General features: G+C 44.2%; 1 protein-coding gene across 5 annotated transcripts in view; it reads right to left on the reverse strand.

Moving 5' to 3' along the window:
- Window positions 1-25,063, reverse strand: part of LOC113035105 (glutamate receptor 3-like) — a 96,899-nt gene that overhangs the window by 14,309 nt on the left and 57,527 nt on the right. For all 5 annotated transcript variants that reach the window (XM_026190416.1, XM_026190409.1, XM_026190432.1 and 2 more), the window contains exons 5-12: window positions 22,174-22,227; window positions 20,989-21,150; window positions 20,099-20,266; window positions 19,620-19,724; window positions 17,490-17,594; window positions 15,456-15,662; window positions 13,046-13,419; window positions 11,040-11,238 (exon numbers count right to left, since the gene is read on the reverse strand). In XM_026190416.1, coding sequence (XP_026046201.1) covers window positions 11,040-11,238; window positions 13,046-13,419; window positions 15,456-15,662; window positions 17,490-17,594; window positions 19,620-19,724; window positions 20,099-20,266; window positions 20,989-21,150; window positions 22,174-22,227 — 1,374 coding nt within the window. The remainder of the gene's footprint in view (window positions 1-11,039; window positions 11,239-13,045; window positions 13,420-15,455; window positions 15,663-17,489; window positions 17,595-19,619; window positions 19,725-20,098; window positions 20,267-20,988; window positions 21,151-22,173; window positions 22,228-25,063) is intronic.

The following is a 25,063-nucleotide window of genomic DNA, read 5'->3' on the forward strand; positions in this document are numbered from 1 at the left end:
CTGTATGCCAATGCTGAAGAGGCATACAGTTCATCACCTCTCCCTCCACTGGGCAAATCTGACCACAACCTGGTGCACCTTGTCCCTGTGTATGAGCCCTTAGTGCGCAGGGTGCCACCAGCCACCCGCACAGTGCAGAGATGGTCAGAGGAGAGCGAGGAGGCTCTTAAGGACTGTTTTGAGTCGACTGTGTGGGAGGTGATCTGTGACGACCATGGAGAGGACATCGACAGCCTTACTACATGCATTACTGACTATATTAATTTCTGTGTGGATAACACCGTACCTACCAGGACTGTACGGTGTTTCTCCAACAACAAACCTTGGATTACCCCAGAAATTAAAGCTGTCCTCAAGCAGAAGAGGAGGGCCTTCAAATCCAAAGACAAAGAGGAGTTGAAAAGGGTGCAGAGAGAGTTGAGGGGACTGATAAGGAATGGGAAGGACAGCTACAGGCAGAAGATGGAGAACCAGCTTCAGCAAAACAACGTTGGTGAAGTCTGGAGAGGCCTCAGAACCATCTCAGGCCACAAACAGCAGAACTCTCTGCCTGGGAGGGATGTGAGGTGGGCAAATGAACTGAATCATTTCTTCAACAGATTTGATTCAACCATGAGACAGTCTACAACATCGGCTGCAGACTCACCCACCCCCACTGCTGCTGTTCCACCTCTGACACCTCAGACACTTCACACCTCCTCTATTCACCCTGCTCACTCCCCCCCACCCCCAACAACAGCATCCAATACACACTCAACACAAGGCTCCAGCCTGTCTCTCTCAACCACCCAGGTTAGGAGGGAACTGAGGAGGATTAATGGCAAGAAGGCAGCGGGCCCAGATGGCATCAGCTCGAGGGTCGTCAGGTCCTGCGCGGACCAACTGTGTGGGGTGATGGAGCACCTCTTCAACCTGAGCCTGAGGTTGGGAAGAGTCCCACAGCTCTGGAAAACCTCCTGTGTTGTACCAGTGCCAAAGACTTCACGCCCCAAGGACCTCAACAGCTACAGGCCGGTGGCTCTGACATCCCACCTGATGAAGACCCTGGAGCGGTTGGTCCTGGCTCAGCTTCGGCGCCTAACAAGCTCATCACTGGACCCACTTCAGTTTGCCTACCAGCCTGGCATTGGCGCGGATGATGCCGTCATTCACCTCCTACATCGTTCCCTCGCTCACCTGGAGACCGCTGGAAGCACTGTGAGAATCATGTTCTTTGATTTCTCCAGTGCCTTCAACACTATTCTTCCCTCGGTTCTGAAGGACAAGCTGGAGAACTCTGGAGTGGACCATCACCTCACTACCTGGATTTTGGACTACCTCACCAACCGACCACAGTATGTGAGGACTCAGGGCTGTGTGTCGGACAGGGTCGTCTGCAGTACGGGGGCCCCACAGGGAACGGTTCTGGCTCCGTTCCTCTTCACCATCTACACTGCAGACTTCTCCCACAATTCCACCAAGTGCTTCCTGCAGAAGTTCTCTGATGACTCTGCAATAGTCGGCCTCATCACTGATGGGGACGACAAGGAGTACAGAGGACTGACTCAAGACTTTGTGGACTGGTGCCAGCTGAACTACCTCCAGATCAACGCCAGTAAAACCAAGGAGCTGGTGGTAGACTTCCGCAGGCACAAGCATTCTCCACTGCAACCACTGAACATCCAGGGTATGGACATTGAGGCTGTGGACAGCTACAGGTACCTTGGTGTTCATCTGAACAACAGACTGGACTGGACTCATAACTCAGACGCCCTCTACAGGAAAGGGCAGAGCAGGCTGTACCTGCTGCGGAGACTCAGGTCGTTTGGGGTGGAGGGCCCACTCCTGAAGACCTTCTATGACTCTGTGGTGGCTTCTGCTATCTTTTATGGTGTGGTCTGCTGGGGCGGCAGCATCTCTGCTGGGGACAGGAAGAGACTGAACAGGGTGATCCGAAGGGCCAGCTCTGTTCTAGGATGTCCTCTGGACCCAGTGGAGGTGGTGAGTGACAGGAGAATGGCGGCTAAGCTGTCATCCCTGTTGGACAACGTCTCCCACCCCATGCAGCAGACTGTGACAGCACTGAGCAGCTCCTTCAGTGGGAGACTGCGGCACCCACGGTGTGGGATGGAGAGATTTCGCAGGTCTTTCCTCCCCACTGCTGTCAGACTCCACAACAAAGACTTTAACTGAACAAACACACACATCCACACATGTGCAATAACACTAAGTGCAATAATCTTTTCTGGCATCGTTGTATTTTTACTCAGTTGTATATAGCATTCGTATTCTATTTTTATCTTATTGTATATTTTTATTCTATTTTATTCTACTGTATATAGTATATTATTTTATTCTATTCTGTACAGCTGTGTACTGTATTTATTCTTATTGTATTCTAATTTTTGCGTCATAACTTTTGCACTGTCCACTTCCTGCTGTGACAAAACAAATTTCCCACGTGTGGGACTAATAAAGGTTATCTTATCTTATCTTATCTTATCTTATGACAGCTTCACAACAGCCAACAACTGATAAAAAAAACAAATCAAGAGAAATTAATAGAAATCAGATTTTAAAAGATGTGTTTTTAACTGGCTTTTAAAAGAGACCACTGATTTAAAATCATAAAGAAGACAGTTCCACAGTCTGGTGGCCACTGAACAGAAAACTCTGTCTCCTTTTTTTCAGCTTAGTCTAGGGTACCAACAGCAGGCCCTAGTTACAGGACCTCAGGGACCTGCCAGGGACAATGATATACCCTGATATAACCTGGTGCCTGTCTGTGAAAACAATCCTCTCATGATCCTCACAGGAACATGACAGCTTGCTGTACAAAAAGTGTTTTACCTTTGATATTTTATATATTTAGCATGCTTAATTAAAAAAAAAAAAAACAATGGGCACAATTGTCATACAGTTAAGTTAACGTGCTGACACCTGTGGCTTTATGCGCCTAAACATACTGACCAGAGCACAGGCACATGAATTGGTAAAAAGCCCCCTGTAACTAGAGCAAATCCATCTCTGATGCATTTCTGTTAATAAACAAAAGCATTAACCTTGACCAACAAAAGTGCTTTTACTTGCTTTATGTAATCATATACAATTTGTTTGCTGGCATCTGTCACAGTCTAACCGGGCGAAGGGTGAGAATGAAATGAGACAGCAGCATAACACAAATTAAAAAGCCTGCATGAAAAATGTTCAGAGCTCAGATGAAAAGGAATTCAAGCTGTAACGATAGCTGATCTGCTTTAATTCAAATACAACAGATGAGGCTAAGGAGAGTTAGATGTGCTATATTTGACAACAGCCACATTCAATGACTTCAGTTTGCATGTGTCAGACAGCGTGAAGAGGACGCTAGTTTTTGGAGGACATTTCCCCAAAGGCACGGGGCTCATCTGTTCAGTGGTGGGAAAGCTCCAGACGCCTCCTAGAATGAAGAGAAAAGAATGGATCTGGGCATTGATTACTGACGACAGAGTGTGCTGCCTCAGTGCTTTATGAAGTCAATTCATCAATAGCAGGACGGGGAGTAGGGACCAAGTGCGGCCGAAACCTAAATAGGCTGGTTTCACTGCTTCTGCTAAAGTCACCACTGAGACGCTTAGACAAGATAGAGAGAGAGAAAATAAGACTCAGTGAGAGAGCCCAGCAGGGAAGGAGGGACGTTTGATTATTGAATGCTGGTGCACAATGGCACGTACAGTACACCCACAAGAACACGCCACTAAGAGCCTACTCCCTTACAATGTAATCATTCACATTCCCATCTATGGTGGTCATTTAAAATTCAATTAGGGAATAATGACTGTAAAAGTCCATAATCAATGAACAGACAATTTGTTGAGCAGTTAAATACGGCCATAAATACAGATTTATACACTTGCCACTCCTTTACACTATATAATGGCCCTGTTAGAATATACTGCTGTGTCCTAAATGAGATTCCCACGATTTGACAGGGAATGGCTGTGATGCCTGTGTTGCATGGCTCTGTGTTCGCTATCATGCAAATGTCACAACCCTCCTTCTCTAGATGTCTTTTGAATTACTAAGATCAAGCACAGTGTTGCTATCTTTATAACAAAGTACCTAAATAGTGAGTCTCAGCCTACTCTCCTTCCTACTTACCTATCTGCCTACCTAGGCGACATTGTTACATCATCTGTGTAGGTGGTTTTCCTGCAAGTCTGTCTGAAACTGCGAGTTTCCTGCATAAAGACAGGCTCCGGTCTGTTATTTAAGCCTCCCGACCTAAGAGGAGGAATAAAAAGAGCAGGACTTTCCTCGAGTAAAACACAGTCAGGGGAAAAACGTTGGTTCATTTGGCTCTGTTTGTGAGTCTCCAATAACTGCAGTGGGTTCACAGTTTATGGATTGCATTTTCCCAGTAGGATGTTAACATTAAAACACTATAGTTGCTAGTAAATGACTCATATGCAAAGATATTGTGTCGCAATATAAGAGAAGATATTTAATTAAAAGGGTATCCAGCCAGTAAATGTTGGTCGGCATCATTAATGCTTGAATGGAAGTATCGCTGTCGTTGCCTTAATGGAAACTGACATAAGAACCAGATTTCAAATATAAATTGGGATAAAAGTGAGTTTTATTGTAGTTTTTTTGTTTTGTGTTTTTAACCTCCTAGGACCTGGGCCCTATTTCAGGAAGCCAGTTTAGTGCAAACTCTGAGTAAGTATACCCTGAGTTAACGAAAACTCTGGGTTTTCGGTTTCACAAAGCGAGTTTAGATTAATTCTGAGTGAGTTACTATGACGACACACTCCGTGAAGCTAACCTGCCCCCTAGCAGGTTTACTTCAACTAACCCTGACGTTCTCCGCCTCTTTGTCGGAAACCTGACTGTAGGAAGTGTCAGACATGGCGTGTCCCTTCCTTGAAGAGCCAGTAGATGTTGAAGCCCAAATTCTCCGCAGAGCTCTCCGCCGGGAGAGAGTGATTAGAGCGCGTTTGGACATTTTATCATTTCCTGATGATTTCCTGTGTGAACGTTACCGTTTTTCAGCACTATCTACAATTTATTTGGATAACATCCTCAGGCCTAATATTGCTCATGTGACACATCGTGGACATCCTCTCAGTTCTGTACATATTATTTGTATCGCACTTCGGTTTTTTGCAAACGGGAGCTTTCTGTATAATATTGGTGACGCTGAGCACGTTTCCAAGGCTACCGTCTGTTGGGCAGTCAGGAATGTTACAGTTGCACTGAAACGTCTCCTGTACTCGTTTGTGGTGTTCCCTGGTCATAGACCCACAAGATTTATCAAAGAGGGATGCCACAAAATTGCAGGTAGCAGGATGAACAAAACTTAATTCATGATGTGGTGATACTTGAACTACTACTTAAATTTTACATTTATTTTCACGGTTCCCAGGCGTGATTGGCTGTATAGATGGCACTCGCATTCCAATCATTGCTCCTTCAGTAAATGAAGGAGACTATGGGAACAGGAAGTCTTTCCACAGCATTAATGTACAGGTACATAGTTCCCTGTAGCATTTCAAACTAACAAATTATTTCATTATGAGTAATGGATGCTAATTTGTGTTCTCTGCACTGTGAAGATCATATGTGATGCTGCCAACATTATCACAAATGTGGAAGCCAAGTGGCCAGGCTCTGTGAGTGGTGGTGGTGGAGGACCCCCACCTGTTTTTCGGGCCTCCGCTTTTTTTTTAGTGGCCATAACGGGTCACATTTGAGCATACAGAGTAAGCAAATATGTACTTATAATGTGCTCAGATAATTTCAATAAGTGCTTACAGAGGGGAAATTAATGTAGCCTCTAACTGCAATTGATTTACATCGGACAAACAGACACTATGGCTCATAATACAATTACACCATACCTGTTTGGACTATATTTTTATATTTCATTTTTACTTGCTGCCAGGAACGTTTGGGGCCTGTTGGGTTGCACCTGCACTCACATCACATCACAAAATAAAATGTATGAAATAAAAAATAAAATATAATAAAATAACGTGTTAAATGGGTGGAAATCCCTAGATCAATGTTTAAATTAACACTCACGCATTGACTCTGTCGGCTATGTTTTGCCATGCATGCTCCCTTTCTTTTGCAGCTGAGGCTGTGTTACTTTTTTTCTGCAAAATTTGCATGTTATCGGCATATACTGCCATCAGAATTTCGGCCTCAAGCGCTGTAAAATACATTGACCGCGCCTTCTTTCCCTCCGTCTCCATGGTGACTCGCTTAATCTGTGCTCCACTAATCAGGGCTTTATGTATCCTCGTGCGCGCGCTTAATTTGGGGTTAAAGCAACTCCGCGTTGATTGAACTAATTGTTATCAGCCTTTCTGAAACCGAATATTCCGAGTTGGACAGTTCGGGGTTACTCAACCCTGAGTATCGTTTTTCACTCTGAGTTTTCTAAACCGGCTTCCTGAAATAGGGCCCTGGCGTCCACGTATGTGGACATCACATTTTGGGATGTCTAGACCAAAATAGTACATTTTGCTCTACAAGGGCCTGATATCCAGATACGAGGACATTATACTGCCACTGTTCTATTGACATTTAAAACAAATGTCCTTATATGTGGATCTCATTTCTCTGAGAAACAAAAATCAGGTAAAAAAATTAATTCTTTGTTTTTACATTCATCAGGTTGCTTTATATTGTAAGGTAAAGACCCTACAATAATAGATTCATGAAAACCCCAACAATCAGACAACCCCCTATCAACAAGCTTTTGGCGTCAGTGGGAAGGAAAAACTCCCTTTTAACAGGAAGAAACATCCGGCACAATCAGCTCATGGATGACTGGCCTTCTGCCGTGACTGGTTGGTGGTGAAGGGGAGGAAGACAGGACAAAAGACACGCTGTGGAAGAGAGCCAGAGATTAATAATAACTAATGATTAAATGCAGAGTGGTGTATAAACACACCGAGAGTGAAAGGAGGTGAGTGAAGAGAGTGGTCATTGATTGTAGAATACAAAATCCCCAAGAATATGGTCGTTTTTTTTTTTTTCAAACAATGGCTGCTTAAAAAGAAACACGTTTCACTGAGATTGCAGTTGAGTCGAGTTGCAGAAGTTAGTGAAACATGGTCTTATTTGGATTTACACAAGTCTTGGATTTTCGAGTACAAAAGAAGTTGCAGAAAAGTTATGTTAAAACTTTAAACGAAGATTTTTTTTTCTGCCATTACCAACTATTCACCTTAAACTACTTTAGATACAAAAGATTTTCCTCTGAGACTAATCAGGTTACCCTGCAAGTATCTCTTTGCAATCTAGAGAATGCTTATTGGCCTGAAAACAGTCTTTAAAGTCTTCTGTGATGGAGAGGAAGAGAAAACAAAGGTGAAGAAGGTTTACATTTCTGTATTTTGAAGATCACTTCTCCTTGAAATCAGCTGAAGATTCTATTATTGCAATATTGCTAATAATGTCATTAAATTGTTCAAGGAGAAACACGTATTTAAAGTTCAAAGTCAAAGAAACTGACCTCTCTGTTCTAAATAACCGCTTAATCTGTATTGATTTGGAATTACGCAGCGTTTCCAGGATGCTGTCCACTGCCCTTCGAACCGCAACCTGTTTTTTATTCTTCCTTCGGCGTGGCCGGCTGCTTTCATTATAGCCTCCCCTACATACGCTCCACTGCTTGTGTATCTTAAAGGCCATCTCCAAACACACCGCCACTACATTTCATTCGACTTTACTTCACTTCCATTTTGTTTGTAGACATCACCACTTTCCTCCAATATCCTGTGTGCCAGGACTACCTGTATCTCAAGTATGCAGAGATGAAAGTTGAGGCTCTGGGGGTGTACTTTGTCATTGAAGTGCCACATGCTACACCCTGAATACCAATTGCTCGTCTTTGATGCTCGTTGCTGGACTCCAATAACCGCTCTCGCGCCCGCTGTTGCCGCTGATCTAAAGTTCGCCTGGGCCCTCAGAGTATGGTGTTTTTCCTCAGAGGTTATGCCTATCTTGCGCTAGACACTTTTGTCAGCTTTCCCTTTTATGCAAACAGCCTCTAATCTTTATAGGAGCCACCCCTTTACCCGGCACTGTACTGAAACACAAAGTGACAAGAGCTCGGGGAGTTGTGTTACAATGCGCTGCATATGACTGCAGGGCAACCTAAGAATTTCTTGCATAAATCTCCTTGACTGCTCTTCTTCGTGCTACCGTGCCCTAATGCAGGTCTACTCTGCATAAAAAAAGAAAAGCTGCTTATTAAACATTGCGTTGGACCCTGCTGAAGCCACCGTGTCTGTACCACAGTAGCTGAGACGTGAAATTGATTTTCATGCTTAGTAAAATGCATTGGTGACTGCACTCAAGCTGCTGCTCTCATCTCCAACACACCTGCTGATCAGTAAGATGCATGATGTTCGCTCTTGAGGCTTGCGGGTAATGTGCAGTCTTATGAGGACAATAGAAAACAATGCTGCACTCTCATTTCTCTGTGCAATTATCATTCTTTCATTATTACACTGTTAAATGAGGTGCATGAAGGGACAGCAGTGTGGTTGTCTTTGATGGTCTCACCCCAGTCTTTACACATAATTAAACAGCCACATCAGCTCATTTTATCATCCCGGCCGTTATTATGATCCAGCTTCTGCCTCCATGTACATTTGGAAATGTAACTGAGCCAAGCCTTTCTGATGGAATAAAACCTCATCAAGAGGATAAACATGGCCTCGCTGGTACAACTCATCATTTTCTAATCATCCAAAACCCAAATATTCAACTGGCTGCATGAAAAGATCCATGACAGGAATTCAAATGATGAAACAAACCACAGCAGTGCAGTAGAGCATGACAGCTGCTGTGTTGAGGAAGAGCATTACAAAGCTTGAAGCTATCCCGCCACTGTCTCAAGGTAATGCAGCAGACGGGCTGAAGACAGAGGACCGAGGAGAGAAGGGTGCCCAAACAAGCAGGGTAGTCTTGGGAAGACGAGCCAAGAACGGGCAGAGGCAGTGCCAAGCGCCTAGAGCCAGTCAGGCTTCCGCTGGGCACGTCAGCGGACTCCCAGGCCAGCTGTCCTAGCTTGTTGTGGGCAGCAGAATCAGCAGACTCTGACACCGCTCTTTGAAAATTCCTCTGCAGCTTTTCTAAAATTTCTGTCATAGGTGTACACAGCGATGGCAATATTGCCACACTGTCAGCTGTGTCAATTTATCAGGCACAGAGGAAAACAGCCTTGGAGGAATGTCTGAACTCCAGTAGATAATGGGATAATTCAACTAATATTAATACATTAAAATCCACACAGGAGTTAGAGAGCTTGGTAGCTTATTACCACAAGCAATATTCTTTTTTATGTATTTCTTTGTACTAAAAAGGTAATAAATATGTTTTGTAGCACTGTTCCTCTTTGTCGGGGAGCTCTGGAAAATAAACCAGGTGAAATCATGAAAAATTCAAGGCCAGCAATGTCAGAGATGATGACATATGTCTTGTTTGAAAATTTGGACTTGATTTAAAATTTCCAGCTGGTTGATGCCGTATGGGTCTAATTAAGCCTGAATGTATTTCCTGAAAACAGATCTGAAATAGAACTTGAACTCCGATTAATCAGTGTGTTTTTTTCCTTGTCAGCTTTCTACAGCTTTAATTAAAAGTCCCTTGGAAGAGCAGCTCACACATGTCATTTCCTATTTGAAGACTCGGGGATGTATCTAGGACGCTCATTATACAGAACACAAGAAAACTCCAGACTTCCCGACCACTTCTCAGACAGTTCCTACCAGCAGACCTTCGGTGGCTCCGTCGTCAGACTCTAAAGCTAATTTGTAACTGGCATCCGTTATGTGTGTGACACAAAGGCGTATAGTACACTGTTTACACACCTGCGCGGCATCTCTGGCGAAAGGGAAAGTGATGACAGATTTATGAGGTGGTGTATAGAGAATTAAAAAAAGATGCGGTCATGCGCCATGTGCGATGTTACCGTTGAGTGCAGCCCCCTTTTTTTAAACAGCCCCAGAGTTTGCAGACTTAAAAAGAAAAGGGTTTTAAACATTAAGCTGTGCAGACACTATCTTTCCCTTCTTTGTTTTAACCCCCCCCCCAAAAAAAGCACAGAATTGACTTTGCATTTTGTTGTCGTGAGCAACGCAACCCAGGGGTAATACAAATGAAGTGCTCTTTCTGCCAACAGGCTGCAGCTGTGAAACATATGAATTGTTTCTCTCCTGCTGATGAGTAATGAGGGAGCGTAAGATAAAAGACTGTCATATTGCCTTTTCGTCATCACAGGCTGAGTGCTGTTTCGTTAATGCTTTTTCAACACTGGACTGCTAGTGTAGCCACAGCCATGAGCTTTAGCCATCTCTGCGTTTCACATCAGAAGCCTGATTGTCTCAGATATGAGCACTGTCTAACTGCTGTGTAGCCTTTCGCAGACTAATACACTTTTGCTTCAGATTTTAGTTCATTTATAACCTAATTGCCTGCTTAGTCTCTCACACCAACGGACATATTGCTTATTCCCTCTAAAATGTCTTTCAGACTGCTCTGTTTGACCTACAGGGCTCTTCTTCATCAGGTCCAATTTGCCTGCCATGGCCAGCTAGCTAATTACACTTCATGAACTGACCCTTCTGAGTTTGAGTCTGATGTGGGTACTTTGATTAGCCTCCTGTTTTTATCACCTCTGAGTCTTCCGTGTTGTTACCACACTTTCTGCTGACAGGCCCCGTGCCTCAAGGTTGCACACTGCAGTAGTACTGCATAAATTTCACGTTTGTGTCATAAGAGTTCAAGAACTGCTTCTGTGTCAACACGCCTCATTTGGAGCAATCTTGTGCAGGTCAAGAGTGCTGCACTAAAGGTACAAAATGGAAAAGTTGCAAGGAGGAGTTGATCAAGGACATTGCACAGAGCAGTTTTTTATGATTCAGAACGCCTGAGTGCAAAATATTTAAACCAAATGCATTATTTGCCATTTGAGCTGAAAGAAAAAGGAGCCGCTGGCTGATTAGTGTTGTGCTGTGTGTGTGTATGCGTGCATAAAGCAGTTTCTTGACACTACTCACCCTAAAGAACTCTTTAGTGGAGCCTGAGTCCAAAGTGCCATATGCTATCTCTGTCTGCTTTGCCAGATCTTCGGCACTTTCTATAGGAGAGACCATTCTTTCAACTGTCAAGAAGGCAGCCAGGTTGGCTGTGTAGGAGGAGATGATGATGAGGGTGAAGAACCACCACACACCGCCAACAATTCGGCCTGACAGAGACCTGCGAGAGAGGGGTTGACGACAGGGAAACACGGGATGTAATTACACGGTGGCATGTGGTGGCCATCAACCAGCTAAGATCTGCCAGTTGTGTTTAATGTACCTAATTGCATCAGTCATCAGAATTTCCATGTAAATCATTAACGGCAACCTGGTGCTGCATCAGCACTCTGAAACAGCACATTTCCACGGAACAAGTAAAGGCAAGTTGTTTAAATGTACTCCAATCCAAGTCTTTATTTGCTTGTGAAACAATCAGGGTTCAAAAGTCATTTCACAGCCTGTGGAACGTATTGATCTGTCTACTATGGTGATAAATATTTCATCGTACGCTCACTGACACTGACATTGCATATACAGTGGGGCAAAAAAGTATTTAGTCAGCCACCGATTGTGCAAGTTCCCCCACCTAAAATGATGACAGAGGTCAGTAATTTGCACCAGAGGTACACTTCAACTGTGAGAGACAGAATGTGAAAAAAAAATCCATGAATCCACATGGTAGGATTTGTAAAGAATATATTCGTAAATCAGGGTGGAAAATAAGTATTTGGTCAATAACAGAAATACAACTCAATACTTTGTAACATAACCTTGTTGGCAATAACAGAGGTCAAACGTTTACTATAGGTCTTTACCAGGTTTGCACACACAGTAGCTGGTATTTTGGCCCATTCCTCCATGCAGATCTTCTCGAGAGCAGTAATATTATGGGGCTGTCGCCGAGCAACACGGACTTTCAACTCCCGCCACAGATTTTCTATGGGGTTGAGGTCTGGAGACTGGCTAGGCCACTCCAGGACTTTCAAATGCTTCTTACGGAGCCACTCCTTTGTTGCCCGGGCGGTGTGTTTTGGATCATTGTCATGTTGGAAGACCCAGCCTCGTTTCATCTTCAAAGTTCTCACTGATGGAAGGAGGTTTTGGCTCAAAATCTCACGATACATGGCCCCATTCATTCTGTCCTTAACACGGATCAGTCGTCCTGTCCCCTTGGCAGAAGAACAGCCCCATAGCATGATGTTTCCACCCCCATGCTTCACAGTAGGTATGGTGTTCTTGGGATGCAACTCAGTATTCTTCTTCCTCCAAACACGACGAGTTGAGTTTATATCAAAAAGTTCTACTTTGGTTTCATCTGACCACATGACATTCTCCCAATCCTCTGCTGTATCATCAATGTGCTCTCTGGCAAACTTCAGACGGGCCTGGACATGCACTGGCTTCAGCAGCGGAACACGTCTGGCACTGCGGGATTTGATTCCCTGCCGTTGTAGTGTGTTACTGATGGTGACCTTTGTTACTTTGGTCCCAGCTCTCTGCAGGTCATTCACCAGGTCCCCCTGTGTGGTTCTGGGATCTTTGCTCACCGTTCTCATGATCATTTTGACCCCACGGGATGAGATCTTGCGTGGAGCCCCAGATCGAGGGAGATTATCAGTGGTCTTGTATGTCTTCCATTTTCTGATGATTGCTCCCACAGTTGATTTTTTCACACCAAGCTGCTTGCCTATTGTAGATTCACTCTTCCCAGTCTGGTGCAGGTCTACAATACTTTTCCTGGTGTCCTTCGAAAGCTCTTTGGTCTTGGCCATGGCGGAGTTTGGAGTCTGACTGTTTGAGGCTGTGGACAGGTGTCTTTTATACAGATGATGAGTTCAAACAGGCATGCAACGAATGCAAAATTAGCACGAGCAATGAACACCTAAAAGGAGAAGAACAGAAAATTAAGATTTCATGTAGTCATCAGATTTGTTTTTCTATTTTCATCTGCTGTCCACTCCTTGTGTCTACTGGAGCTGACCCACCTGGGGGAGATGTCACAGCCCTGCTGCATGAAGGCGCCCAGCGAGAACCAGAGAGAATTGAAGATGCCAAAGTCATTGGGAGGATCGGGGGGAGTCTGAGGGTCTTTGGTCTCATCCTGTTCCTCGAGGTTCCACTCATAAGGACTAAACCGACTGACCAGGAACAGGACCACGCTCACCCCGATATAGGCAAACACTATACACATCCAGATTTCATAGGCCAGAGGGTCCAGGAAGGAAAAAACACCGGGCTTGGACTTTTGCGGCTTCTTTATCATAATGGAGATGCCCAAGCTCATAAATGGCTTGGAAAAGTCTATCACCTCTTCTCGCACCAGTGTAATGGTGAGAGGTGCAATGGCTATATCTGCTCTCTGGAAACAGGGACATGCACAGCAAGTGTTAGTTATGACCTGCATAAAGAAAGAGGTTATTTATTTATTTCTTTTCTTTATGTTTGAATGGCTGGAGCTGAGGGGGATATAAAACAACAATATTTTATTATACATTTTATACATATCATTTTCATAAATGAGCCACCACATTGGAAGACAGGCTGAAAAACACACAAACACACACACACACACATGCACAGTCACGCACACAAAGAGAGAAAGCACGGTCACATTTGCGCCGTGTGTTTTGTCGTGACCTGGGATATTAGCCAACACTTGGAGCGCTAAATGAATCAAAACAAACTGTTTGCAATCAAACACAAGGCAAAATTAAGTGTTAAGTGCGCATGCTAATTAGAACTGTTAACTTTTAATTTGCGAAATGTAAACAGGTTGCTGCATAGAGAAATCTGCGAGCCCTCCCTGTGTACACTTCATCACATGGCATTCAGCACGCCGGGTTTCCCAAACTGTTTATTCTGGCATTAGCTTTTTTTTTTCTTTTTTTTTTCCCAAGCTGTTTCTCTTTATCCCCCTCCTTTGCTCTGCTGCTTCAATCACATTATATTATCAAAACACATCCACGGAGGTGGTGCTGCCTTTTTAGAAATCACAATGGGTTTCTCTGTAAAGGCAGAAGAAAATAATTAATCATGTTCAACAGTGTTACTGCAGCTTGTGTATGTGATTAATTAAATAACTGCTCCTCTTCAAAGCAGACAATACGCAGAAGACGATTCTTCATATCGGCCTGGGCTGTTGTTTTTTTTCTCTTTTTTTCGCGGCGAAACCGAGAAAACATTGGACTGAATCAGCAGGAGGCAGAAAATGTTTCTTACAAGGTCAGCCGAGGAGCAACACAAATAGAGCCGATAAACACGACTGTTTTCTTTGCCCTGTCAACACAACGTTGCGAGCAGCTATAACCATTTAATCCGGGGTGCGGGCGTAAGCAGCGCTCAATCAATGGTGAGGGAAACAAAGCAATAAAGAGCAGCCTCGGGCCTAACCTTTAAAAGACAACTAAAATCAAATTAATTTACTGGTCAAAAGGTCAAAATGTACAAAACTATTAGTCCCGGCCCACCTGCTGTAAAATTACAGGCCTGGAAAGACTTGACAGAGATGTGATTGGAAGATTTTTTTTTCTCCCCGCCTCCTCCCCCTCCATCTGCAAGGAGTGGTCTTTTCCCATTTGAAAGATAATTTGGTGGCGATAGCACATCAAACCAGGCAATCTCTCAAGCTGATAGTTAGGAAATTGAACAGATGAGGAAGCCAAACCCTCATGCATTTTGCATTTGGCCCCCGCTCAACCGCTGTGGCCTTGGAGAGGGGTGAGCGGGTTGGTGGGGTTGGATGGGGCGGCGGGAGGGGAGGCAATTTTGGATTGCTGGAGGTGTCGCACGGGCCCGGGCGCCGTCAGATGTAAAACACGGTGTGACCCTTCGCTAATCTGAGAGGTTCAACGTTTATGGAGCGCGCCACATATGGATCTTGTTGTTCCAAACCGCAAGCCACAATTTAGCTGTTGATTCTAAAGCAGATTTTCTCAGCTGTGAATTTACAATGCGGCGTATTCATCATACACATGAAACATTGAGCATAATTACACAATCACTTCAAAGGCATACACTCTTTCATTCATCAAAGTTATTACAGTGTGTTTGCCATATGGACTCCTTCTTTTGCCTTCCACCTACCTCGGTATCGCCTGCAAGAGAGTTAGGATTTTCAGGCTAAAGCAAAGAGCATTAATTGCAATGAACAGCACTGAGAAATGATTTCATTTTCTCCATCTCAAGATGATCACCAACTCCCCAATGCTTCAGGCTGCATTTGACAAATTCACTCACAGCTGAGCTTCCTGGGCCAGCATTAGGCTTTTGCACTGGGCGAGAGCTGATGAGTTCACTATGGGTTGGTGATAACCTTAAGATAGAAAAATGAGATCTCCTCTCATGTTGAAGTTCCTTGCAAACTGTCATGTAATCAGTGAGACTCCCAGTACTCACCCCATAGACCAGTTCACCCACCATCCCGTTCCACGTCTTGGTCTCAGGGTCTCGGGCTCCGTACTTTCCATCCATTACTATAGACAGTTTGTACTTAATTCCAACATGTTTGGCAATCTCAGATGCTAAATCGACGCAGTAGCCTTCATATCTGTCATTCCCCTCCAGATGCATATAATTTTTCTTGTACATCACATAAGGAGCTTCCTGTTGATTCAAACACACGCTGGTTTATTCACTCCCATGCCATCGCACAGATTCCATTATACAGATGTATGCATGCACGCTCTCACATAACTCTGTGCACGCACGCACTCCCGCACACACACAGAATATGAGAAGCTGCTATAACCACATCCATGCAGTCGTGCATACACAGATGATGCCCTGCGAATGCACAAATACGCACTGATAACAGCAGCGTGACCGAGTGTTCACACTGCTTTCATCAAGCGGTGGCAGCCAGCAGACACCAAGGCCAATGTACCCAACCCATTTTTGAGCCCAAGGCCGTAATAAAGGGGGTCAATGAAAAAGAGGATAATCGTTTCAATGGGAAATAATTTAGAAAAAAGAAAAGTTTTTCACTTCCACAGAGTAAGCTGGGCTGGGAGTCATTGGTAGGCAAGGTGTGGGTCAGCTCAGAGGTGGGTGGGGATGGGAATGGGTTTCATAAGTAAATGCCAGTGACAGGAGAGGGATCAGAGAGTGCCCATAGTATCTCGACATATTCAAGCACATTGCATCAATGCGCAGTTAAAGGCTGTTTCATTCCAAAAAAACCAAACCAAAAAAAAACCATAATATAAAATAAAATGATTATAAAAAGCTGTTGTTTGATATCTAGGAAAAAAAAGAGCAAACGAGTACTCTGTAAAATAAAATAACTAGATCAGGAGAGCAGGAGCGTGCTAGTGTTCCTCTCCTTTTCAAAATGCCGGTGCAGCTCGTCTTTTCTCTTACTGAGCACATCATCATCATTATCAAACAATAGGACTGCTCAGGAGAGCAGGCATTGTCATTACAGCCACACACAATTAGAGTGCAAGTAGGAGAGCAATGGTTTGTTTGTTCTGTGCTGAACGTATCCCCTAACCTTGGATCCATTGAGTATTTTCTGCTTGTTAACACGTGTTTGCCTCCTGACTGTATTTTTCACCTGGAGATGTTAAATGTTTCCTCTCGCTATTGAGTGACGCCGGCTTACGGCTCGGAATACAGATGAAGATCTAGCTTTGCATAAATCCCATGGACACTTATCACTTTTCCAAACGTTTTTCTTTGTCATTTTGAAGCGTTTGTTTGCGGAGAACAGGTAATTAGAATGCCATTAAACAGTCAGTAAATATGGGAGCCGTCCAATAAGCCCGAAATATTTACCTACTAAATCCAGTTTAAAGAAAAGAAATCGAAAATATATTTGGTGATTATATGTTCCTTTGTGAAAGTGCCTCGAACATGATCCTCCGTTTAAAAGGCTAACAAGCTGTGCATACTTCAACACAGAACACATAGCAGGAGCAATACAAAATAGATTGAAGGGGAGATAACAAGGGAAAAGAAATACAGCACCTTCTCATCATCCCCATCCAATACTGTTTATTTTGCTTTGCCCCACCTGGGAAACCATTGCAGTATCATTCTGTAGTCATTCTGCGGCCAGTCTATCCCAAGTGTCATTGAACATTTACTTGATGAGGACAGACAGGTCTACTTACGTATGCATTTGTATGCTTTTTTTTTTTTGTAACTGATGGAGTCAACCATAATCATTTATACCATTATTGTGATGTCACTGCTACGACAGGCCACTGAAGTATGGAAAATCAAAATGCTTTGACACCCACACGGATACAGTTGAAACACTCCTCCAAGCCGGATCGACTGTTTCAACGTGTAGTGAGTGGATGGAAAGCAACACAAGAAAGATGTGGTTCTACCCGCCCAGGACAGAATGTATCACTCATTGGAATCAACACCATGACCTTGAGTGGCAGAATACGTGAAACATTTAAAATTGCGTGGAAAGTGTACCATAATAGTAGTGACCACAATCGTTCGGTTTTCCACTGAGGAGTCGTTGGAGACCTGCAGATCCATAATATTTACAAACCGCGAGTACTCATTCCAGTATCCGATCTGCAAAGAGAAAGCAGCGGTTAGTGATGCACTCCGGCCCACGGTCCAGATATAAGTGAGCATACAGAAGGGAAATGAACAAATATTACAGGGAAATGCAGCGCTGCAGAGCTCATTGAAACAACGGAGCTTTCCCCAGAGACTTGCTGCCTCTGCCCTGATGTTCAACCACATGAGCAGAGTACTAAAACAGACCAGATAAACAGGTACAGTTTTCTGGGCATAGAATGCTGCGTTTACATTTCTGCATTCAACGTGCAGATAACGGACGTGATTACAGAGGGACTTTTGCCTTTTACGATCCACCCGAAATTCAGATACCCAATTGCTCCTTTGCAATCCGTGAGCAAATGGCAACTTCAATCCCTTCCACCTTTTTATGGTAAATAATTGATATTCAAACCTGTGAACCGCATACACGTTTAATAATCTAGCATAATATTGCAGTGGCTCCTCAGTTTTACTCTGTCCTGCCGCTGTAGTTACTCTGCATTCTGCTCTACAGATGCTTAAGTCAAACCAATGTCAAGTGTTTGTTTGCCCGTCTGAAATAATGGCTGCTCTGGCTCGTGATGAAACGTGTTGCATATGTTATTGCCAAAAGTCTAACTGTTGCTGGCTTGGATTTTTCTTTCCTTCACATCTGGTCTGCATTTTTTCTTTTCCTTTTCTTTTTTTCTCTTTTGCATGAGATCTTTCATGTTTGGGACAAACAGGTGTACAGCAGAGACTGAGCACCAAGTGGGGGCGCTAGAAAGCAGCAGACGCCTCAGAATTGAGCTCCCGATCGTTACAGCTGTGGCTGTATTAAGTGCACTTGGCAGACTGGGTGATTTGGGGTGGCGGGCGGGGCGGTGCTGGACGTTATTAAATGCTTATTCCAGGCTCTCTAGTCCTTGAGTGATATTTGAGACACTTTGCTCGAGGGACACGGCTGCTGGGACCTGTGTCACGGAGTGTTGCTCCAGTGGCACTGTCCTGATCTCACCCCCTAGCAGCTGGGACAGATATCAGCCCATGCATCAATCGTGACAGTCACAGCTAAGAACCTTCATCCTCGAAACTGTCACTGGGGTGACTGGGGCTCCAGGTCCATGACAAAGTGCCGCCCAGCCTGCCCGACTTGTCTCGTCTTCCCTCGCTCCCTCACTCTCTCCCGCTGACCTCCTTTCTCCCGGCCCCTCTCCCCGCTCTCTCCTCCTCTGTTTGACAGTGTAGGGATAGCTGTGAGGGCTTTGCAATGCTAATTGAAGTGTGGGCTTTAGAGGCCTGGGAGGCAGGCGGCATAATCACACATCACATCACACTGAGCCCACACTTATCCAGCTAACGAGAAATTCACAGCTGTCTCTTGGAACTCAGAGAGGTTATGAAATAAAACCAGAGGTCATCATATGGTGCTGGTTATAATGTGAATGTACCACTGGGAATTAGCATTTTGAAGAGGAGCCAGAGGAATTCTTGGATCCTCCTTTACAGTAATTGGTTATTTGAATGGTAATTACTGTCAGAAGAGGACCAAATATCAAATCTGTGCTATCCTACAGCAACGAAATAGTTCTCTATCATTCTTTTGATAGGACAGCTTTAGCTATCAGATTGCAGGCTACGACTGATTTGTGAGGCTTGTAATACTCGGCATAGCTCATCAGTGCTGCTACCTAACAGAGGTGGAGAAAGGCAATCAGCATTACTCTCTGCTGTCCTCTCAGCCCTGCTGGTCCCACCTGGCCCTCAGTACTTTAATAAATGGCAGTACAGGCTTGCTTGAAAATGTTTTCCACTTCTGCACAATCATGCATTAGTCTCTAAATGGCTCGAGGCAACATGTGACCAACAGTCACTGAGTTTTGTTCTTTTAGAGCCGAGAAATAAATCATTTATAAATTACACTTTGGCCAGATTCCATGATTTTGATGTGTGCCAGCTGTTAGATTTTTTAAAGAGAGAGATGAAATGTTTTTTGTTTTTTTGATCAGGTCTGTACGTCACATTTGATAGATGACAGCCACCGGCCTCTCTTACCTTCCTCGGCCCACCTGTTTTCATTTCGTAAACATCTATGGTGTAATTGGTCCTGCGGCCATAGTTGTCAAACTGGATGTTCCCAGTCATCCCCTGTACTTGGACCTAATGGGCAGACAGAAAGACACAGTGGAATGTGCAGTAGTTATAACCCAGGTTGCATACTGTAGCTGGCATTAAGGTACTTGGAGTCCACGGAGCTACTGAAGTGCATGCTGTCTGTTAATCAAATGATGAACTGGATACGCTTTAATAAAAGATGTAGTTTTATGGTAATGAGGGCCTGGATTTTTGAGTGAGCTCTGTGCAGAGATATCTGCAGGCAGAGGGAGGAGAATAGCTCTACACTCTCTTCCCTTCTCTCTGTCACTTTCCATCTTTATCACTCTCTCACTTGCTATTTGTGCTTCGCTTCCTCCAGCCTTTTCTTTAGTTTTTAGCTTGCCACTCGCTTTCCATTTTCCCCGCCCCCACCCTACCGTTTTGAGAGCTCTCTCGATGTCTATGCCTTGGCTCCAAGGTACAGCGGGATTGGCTAGGCAGTCTCCGGCGCTGCCTCGACGAGAGACATCCACACGTTGGCGCCGCAGGTACCTGAAGGCCTCTGCTATCACCAGGATTGCATCGTGGGTCAAAGCTGAAGTGTACTGCACACAGACACACACGCAAGTCAAACAACAAAACAGCTAAAGACACGCTGAATTGGTGTGAGGTAAAAACAAATCAATAAAAAAAGACTGCTGCTTTTTTAATAAAGCTGTTAAAATGAGAAAATCCTGGTGTAATTTGTTCAGCCTATATGTTGCTCTCATGACTTGCATTTCAGCACTTGCCAGGCGGGTCAGTCTGGGCGGCGCTGGCGAAACCTCTGACAGCTTGCTCATGCTAAAAATAGCTAGATTAGATAGATTGGATTAGAAAAGCCAGGACTTCTCTAAGGGTCAGGACCTCTTTGAAAACTTTTTAGCGGGGAGAATTAAATAGAGAATTAATGCATGATTTTATCTCCCACGCACTTCCCTTCCAACTTCGCCTGACCTTTTCACCACGGAGGCTAGAGCCACTTGTTTGTTGACCAGCGCACCGTGACAAAATCTAATTAAATGCCATTCAAAATCCATTTCTTTCTTGATCATTGTTTAATTAGATGTAAATTGAAGCAGCAATATAACCTTGGCTTGCGCTGCCTATCAATATATCGATTGCTCTGAGGGATGCAACGCTAAGACAGAGGAAGCAAAGGGTGGGAAAGACAAGAGAATGACAAAGGCAAACAGAGGATGAGAGGAGAAGAACCAATAGACAGCACTTTAGAAAGGATGATCGTTGCACTCCGCATGCACAATGAAAGGCCTTGCAAGCATAGCACCTTCAGAGGGGCGTTTCGGGCCTCTGGGAATTCTCTTTCATCTAGCCGCTCCCAGCGCTGAATAAACTGCTGCACAATCGGGTTCTCAGGGTTGACTATCTGAAACCCTGAAATGTTGGCTCCACCGGCGAAGACTTTGTCCAGGCTCACATTAGAAAATCCCTGAGACGAGACAAAAGAGAAACGGGGGAGGATGAGACTCATGTAACTTGTTTTTCTTTGAGGTTTTTTAATATAACCCGGGGCAAAGCTCCACAAAATATTAGCAGCCATTCTGGCAGCGCGCAAGGTGCATTTTATTAAGGATCCTGTGCTGTCGGAGAGAGCAGCATGTGTTTGCAATTACACTGAAGCAAATGTTTCTCTTCACACTTTGCGGTGGAACCTGAATTCATTTTCACATACACAAGCAGCCAGAAGATACTTTAGAGTTTGTGTCATACCATGTAGAGTCTAAATTTTTTACTTGAACCAACTGGCCTAGTTTCATTCAGAAAGCCTTACCATGTTAAAAAACAACAACAAAAAAAGCCCCCCTAACACTTTTTAATGCATTTTAAAAACGTACGCTGCACCAGCTGCCTTTAAATTTCCTTCTTGACCCTGGAGCTATGACAGTTATTTCTTTTTATGGTCAAATCACTGTTTTTTAAGTGCAGAATTGTGTCATGTTGTGCAAGGACACGAGTCTGACTGCTGCATAATCACATCTTGAAATGGCAGCAGGAGATCAGCGAGTGAGAGCGGGGCCGGCCTTTCACTTAAAAACGCTCATGCTAATACCAAGGCTAAATGAACATTACATTCCCGAGAGTGAAGGGAAAAAATATGGCTGCCCTCCAAGGATCGTTAAAAAGGTTAAATCCTGTTTATTTATTGCTAAGGATGCTCACTGATATTCAAATATGACTGTATACTGAAGCAAAATTGCAATGTAGTGTGACTGCTGGACTGTGATTTATAAAGCATGAGGCACAAACATTGAAAGCCTTATATATGTATATATATATATATATATGTAGAGAGAGAAACAACTATATACAGTCCTATATAAAAGCCTTTAATCCACTTATTGTCCATGCACATTTGCACCCAAGGCTGAGACTTAGACTCCATGCAGAAAAAAAGCTGGTGTCCCCCTCCCCACACCCCCCACCCCAGGGGAGCAGCATAGTTATTACTCACAAGATTGGCCAGAATGTAGTGGTAACCACGGCTGTTCTTCCCCAGGGTTACAACCTATGGGAGAAAAACATCGATACAGTAAACCACCAGTGAGATGAGAGTTAAGAGCCAGGGCTAATGTAAGTGACTACAGCAATCACAGTAAACGCGGCGGCATCCCGTGAGCACGCAGGATGCCGCCACAGACGTTTAAACAAAGCAGATCTTCTAAGGAATAACACGGAAGGGGCACTGCTGGGGGGGGGGGGGGGGGGGGGGGTGTTCATTAAAGAGGAATTGATAATGAGAGAGAAACAGCAGCAACGTGGAACATCCTTGATCGCTTTTAAGTCATTCACGGCGCTGGGACGTGAGTCCTCGGTAGCTGCTGGACAGAAGGTAGAAAGATGTTTCAAAAGAATTTGTAGCGAGAGAGTAAGATGTAGATCTCTTCCTGCTTTGAAAATATCACACCTTTGGAGCATAACAGCATGTTTCAACCCACACAGTTTGTCTGAAAATAGTAAGTGGTGTTCTAAGCCATTCCATCACTGTGGTACTAACCATATGCTGTCTTTTATTCTAGATTTTCTTCATCTTTTTTTCTTTTTTGTTCTGGCCCTGCAGATAAATCCAATACTGAAACTCTAAACAGCTCTGGCTTGTCTGTGCATTACATGCTGGACAGGTTTTTTCAGTCGGACCTCGTGAGGTCTGTTATTTATGAGTTTGCAGTCTTATGCGGATGGACTTCTGAGTGGCTGCCATGCAGAAAACCTGTCAACCATGTCTCCGTTTTCATCTGCGCTCTACAAACAGAGCAACACAAGTTTACAGCAAAATCAGCATGTTTGCACATGTTCTGGCTCCGTTGCAAAAGCAAACTGTCAGTTTATCATCTGTTTGTGCATGCGTGTTCGGCTGGGGACGTTGGATATTTGTTACAGTGGGTCGTTTATGACATTCCCACAGAGCAGGAGAGAGTGATGCAAAGCACTCTTGCATCTACGCATTTTGGCACAAAAAAATGTCTTTGGGGAAAAAAAAAAGGGAAACAGTTTCTCCTGCTTTAAGTATAATTATAGCATCATTTTAACTAACCTATGTGCATGACCTATGTAGCGGTAGCAGTAGGAAATGATTGAACAACCTCCCTCGCTTGGACTGAGCATACTCAAAAATCAAACAGACCACTCGTCTCCTTGTGGACATTTGAAGGTTGCCCACGAAGGGAAGAGACATCTTTAGTGTTTTTCACAAACTCACAAAGCCTTTCACTCATGCCATCAAGCTGCTTGGGTGGGTCTGACAGCCTCCCCATCATTAAGGCTTTAAACTTCCACCACTGCTGAATGTCAGACAGACAAGAACAAACCAAAGAAAAGTGAAATAGAAACAAAGGGGAAGTGAGCTTATTATGATGCAGAAATAGCCAGAGACGACTGTTAGAATCCATCAATCTCCTTCTAATGATTAAGTGACACAAAGCTTCATGAAAATAGCTCTCTGCAACACTTTTACTGCAGTGAAATCACAGCGAGACAGATCAGGATAATTCTTCACGAGCCAATTTGGACTCTTTGCACTGCTGCATTTTCGCTGGACAAACCAAGTGGCTCCACTTTCCTTCACTGTGTGCTAACCTTGACTCTGGCCATAAGCCTCATCACACCTGCTCAGGAACTGGGCAAAGAAAGACCTCACCACCTGCCTGCAACCTAGAGCTCGCAGCCAGTCTGGCAACGGCTACAAGAGGCAACCTTGGGATGGAGCACAGCGAGACATTGATGACAGAGACACACAGAACCTCCAGCCAGAGTACACAAACCTTTCCCCTCAACCTCTTTAATTAGGCAGACAGCAACACCCTCAGCTGCTCCAGGTGACATGGACAGATTTCGTTGTTAAATTAAACGTTCTTTTTAAAAGTCCTTTTGATATTGCAGAATTTATACACACAATACTTCAGCTCAGTGAAAGAGGATGTTCTGAAAGTTAATTTTATTATGACCACCTTTACTCTTCGTCTTCTTTTTTTTAAAATCCTGTGCTATCTGGGAGCTTTTACAAACAGAATTATGATAACACTGCTTTGCTGAACACATTTTGCTTTTCCAAAATCAGCTCTATAAATTCTCTATAGGCTCTTCTTGTTTAGGGTTTATCTGATTATTTCTTTATTTCTATTCATGTTATTTCAGTTATTACATTATATGTGGTATACAGTATAACAATGTCGAAGGCAGGAAAGGCTGGAGGAAAAATAAAAGGGAGGTGGTGGGGGGGGGACGTAATAGGGGGTAGAGTACAAATAGAAATGCACAATGTTTCGCCAACTGCCACTGTGTGTGAAAATGCACAGGTACATACATCAGCAATCTTCTTTTGGTGTGTGTGTGTGTGTGTGACAGAGAGAGAAAGAAAGCGAGAGTGTGTCTTTGTTACGAAATATACTTGAAAATGAGGGTGGGAAGCCTCAATCAGGCCATTTGCAGCCCCCAAGAGTACTGAAGATGTAAGGCCACACTCTCAGGCCTCCCAGAACCGCTCAGTACCTGGCAGAGACCGCCCCCTGCTTCCCCGACATGGAAGAGATCCAAGCCACCCCAAATCACCAAGGGAGTGGGTTAATGACCATGTCAGCTTATCCAACCACACGCTCTGGGGGGTAGCAGCATCCAGTGGAGAGTGGTGGAGAGGGTGAACACCTCCCTTGATGACTACAGTGACATTAAAAACAAGGAGCAGGTCACCAGCCAGCAGAGGCACATGATGGGGTCTACCCACTGAGACCTACGTGACCCACAACCCTCTGTCTTGTTTCTTTATGTTGTTATGGGTTCTCAATAATGACACCGTTACTTGAAGAGAAGGCTTTTTATACTTTGGAGTGTGGATATCAGTCCAAAGT

Source organism: Astatotilapia calliptera, chromosome 2 (assembly GCF_900246225.1).
Source record: "Astatotilapia calliptera chromosome 2, fAstCal1.2, whole genome shotgun sequence".
In the NCBI taxonomy this organism is placed as follows: Eukaryota; Metazoa; Chordata; class Actinopteri; order Cichliformes; family Cichlidae; genus Astatotilapia; species Astatotilapia calliptera.